Raw genomic sequence first — 2,548 nt, forward strand, 5'->3', positions numbered from 1 at the left:
CTTAATTTTACCCAAATATAGACGGTTTCAGGTATTTTAGTATTCACCCGTTTGACATGGATGAAAAAAACATGTGGCAACATTTAATTGGATATTTATTACACCTCAGATTTGTGTATAACACACGCTATATTTTTTACAATGAGTTCAACTTTTGTGTTAAAGTAACACATAAGAAATAGGGTTGAAGTGCCAAAATGGAACAAGATTGAGATAGAATAAATGGAAAATGGTGCAAAGTTGAATGAGTTGTCTATATATTCGGTCTACAGAATGTAAGCCTATTTTGGTGAGGAAACATTGTTGCAAACCAATCTCCTCCAATACACCTTTTGAAAACCTCCTCAAAACTCCATATATGCCTGTTCTATAAAGAACTGCTCAGTATTCAACACATCTAGCCAGCTTCCCCATAGTATTTTCTAGCCCTCAATATTTTCTAAACTAGCCATGAGGCATGTTTGGGTTGTGCTCCCCATATTGTATTTAAAGAAATTGTTAAGTTTCCTTAAATTTAGAGCAATTGGTTTCTGTTTCTTATATGATTTTCTTTATTTACTCTTCTAAGGTCATATATTATGGTAGGACGAAGACAAATCCAAAATTTAAACTACAGAGCTCAATGTTTCGAGTTCTTTATGGGCCCAAACTTACTATTTATAAATTTTTTCAAGATTATTCACACAATACACACAAATAGTACAAATAGAAAATGACACTTCAGATCCATCTATCCTTAGAGATTTCGGGTTCGAGCCATGAAATTGTAAACTCTTAGTAGGGATGCTTTACTCCTTTAGTGGGCATACCTAGTATAAATCCGAATTAATCAAGCCAATGAGTAATGGATACTTGATGGTTAAACCAAAATAGAAAATGATAGGCTCAATTGGATGCATGTTCAAAACTATATAAGTCTGATGGGTAATTAGGAAAGTCTAATGGCCTTTTCTTTCCTTTTACATACTGGGGTAATTATCACACAACGTCCCAATCAAGAAACCACATAGAGGGAAATGATTCCAGCAACCGTGGAAACTGCCTCTTGCGGAAATGCAGGGAAAATCTGTGTACAATAGACACTTGTAATCTGGCCCTTCCCCAAACCCCGCGCCGCATAGCAGAAGCTTAGTGCACCGGGTGGCCCTTTTACTCACTACACGTCATACAAGAGGGAGAGGACATCCATTGCAACCAATCCTGGATTAATGATCACATGGAAGCTAATAAGTCTCAAATACAATATACGTCAACACATGCACCATCTTCGATTTACAATGTTTCTCTCTCAAATCAAAAGCAAACTCCACAAAAGCACCACAAAACGTGAAACTATCACACAGTTCAAACAAAACAATTTGCCTCTAAAAGATTCCTCATACACAATAGTAGTTAAATCTCAATAAAATTTCAAAGAACATCCAAAAACTTAAGTTGTTGTTGACTTACAATACAAAAGGCAAACCGATAAAATTTATAGTCGATAGTCCAACCAAATTGAAGATTTACAGGTTCCATGGTGAATCATGGCACCTGCATTTCCCAATTCCAAGCCTGGTAGCATTCTAACTAACCTAAGAATAAGATATTAAATTACTTCATGTAAGGAAGAATTCATCTCACATAACCAAAACAACCTCAAAGGAGATCGGCCACATTGGCTGGCAACTCCTCGATTACAACATTGTAAAACTTCTGAATGTCAAAAAGCATCCTTTCGTCGTCCTTTGTGACAAAGTTGATAGCAACACCCTTCCTTCCAAAACGTCCACTACGACCAATACGATGCAGGTAGTTCTCTGGCTGAGTCGGAAGGTCATAGTTAATCACAAGGGAAACTTGCTGCACATCGATACCACGTGCCAGAAGATCAGTGGTGATGAGCACACGAGATGACCCGGATCGGAACTCTCGCATAATGATATCTCTAGTGTTCTGGTCCATGTCTCCGTGAGTTGCAGATACAGTGTGATCACGGCTGCGCATTTTATCAGTGAGCCAATCAACCTTACGCCTGGTATTAACAAAGATGACACTCTGGGTGATGGCTAAGGTCTCGTAAAGATCGCAAAGAGTTTCAAGCTTCCATTCTTCCTTATCAACATTGACATAAAATTGTTTGATACCTTCAAGAGTGAGCTCATCACGCTTCACAAGAATCCTCACAGGCTTGTTCATGAATTTCCTAGTAATTTCAAGGGCCTCTGGCGGCATGGTAGCAGAGAAAACACCCACTTGAATCTTTGGTGGCAGCAGTTGGAAAATATCATATATCTGGAAATAGTAATATCAAATAAGATACTGTTTGTCAGCCTTGGGAGCAATAAATCAGCTTATACGTTAGGCCCAGAGGAGATACTACAGGTAATAACGGGGAAAACCCAGGAGAAGTCCAGCAGCAATTCTAAAAGACGTTAAAGCATAATAGTGACAAGAATAGAACTCCCATAAAGAGGCTAATATCACGTATGCACAAATCTTCCTTACCTAGCACATGACCAAGAAAAGAAGCATACAAATACTTACTTTATCCCCCCCTCCCCCAAAC

The 2,548-nt window shown here is 38.4% G+C and overlaps 1 protein-coding gene across 1 annotated transcript; it reads right to left on the reverse strand.

Moving 5' to 3' along the window:
* Positions 1-1,338: 1,338 nt before the first annotated feature.
* LOC109215286 (eukaryotic initiation factor 4A-6) lies at positions 1,339-2,305 on the reverse strand. The gene has a single exon (XM_019379319.1). It carries the CDS (start codon positions 2,212-2,214, stop codon positions 1,639-1,641), a length of 576 nt encoding a protein of 191 aa, XP_019234864.1. The 5' UTR covers positions 2,215-2,305; the 3' UTR covers positions 1,339-1,638.
* Positions 2,306-2,548: the final 243 nt, after the last annotated feature.

This window comes from Nicotiana attenuata, unplaced genomic scaffold (assembly GCF_001879085.1).
Source record: "Nicotiana attenuata strain UT unplaced genomic scaffold, NIATTr2, whole genome shotgun sequence".
Taxonomy (NCBI): domain Eukaryota; kingdom Viridiplantae; phylum Streptophyta; class Magnoliopsida; order Solanales; family Solanaceae; genus Nicotiana; species Nicotiana attenuata.

What these genes read in the sequence shown, in the direction of transcription:
- LOC109215286 (XM_019379319.1), bottom strand. Translation starts at nt 2,214, where the DNA reads ATGCCGCCAGAGGCCCTTGAAATTACTAGGAAATTCATGAACAAGCCT.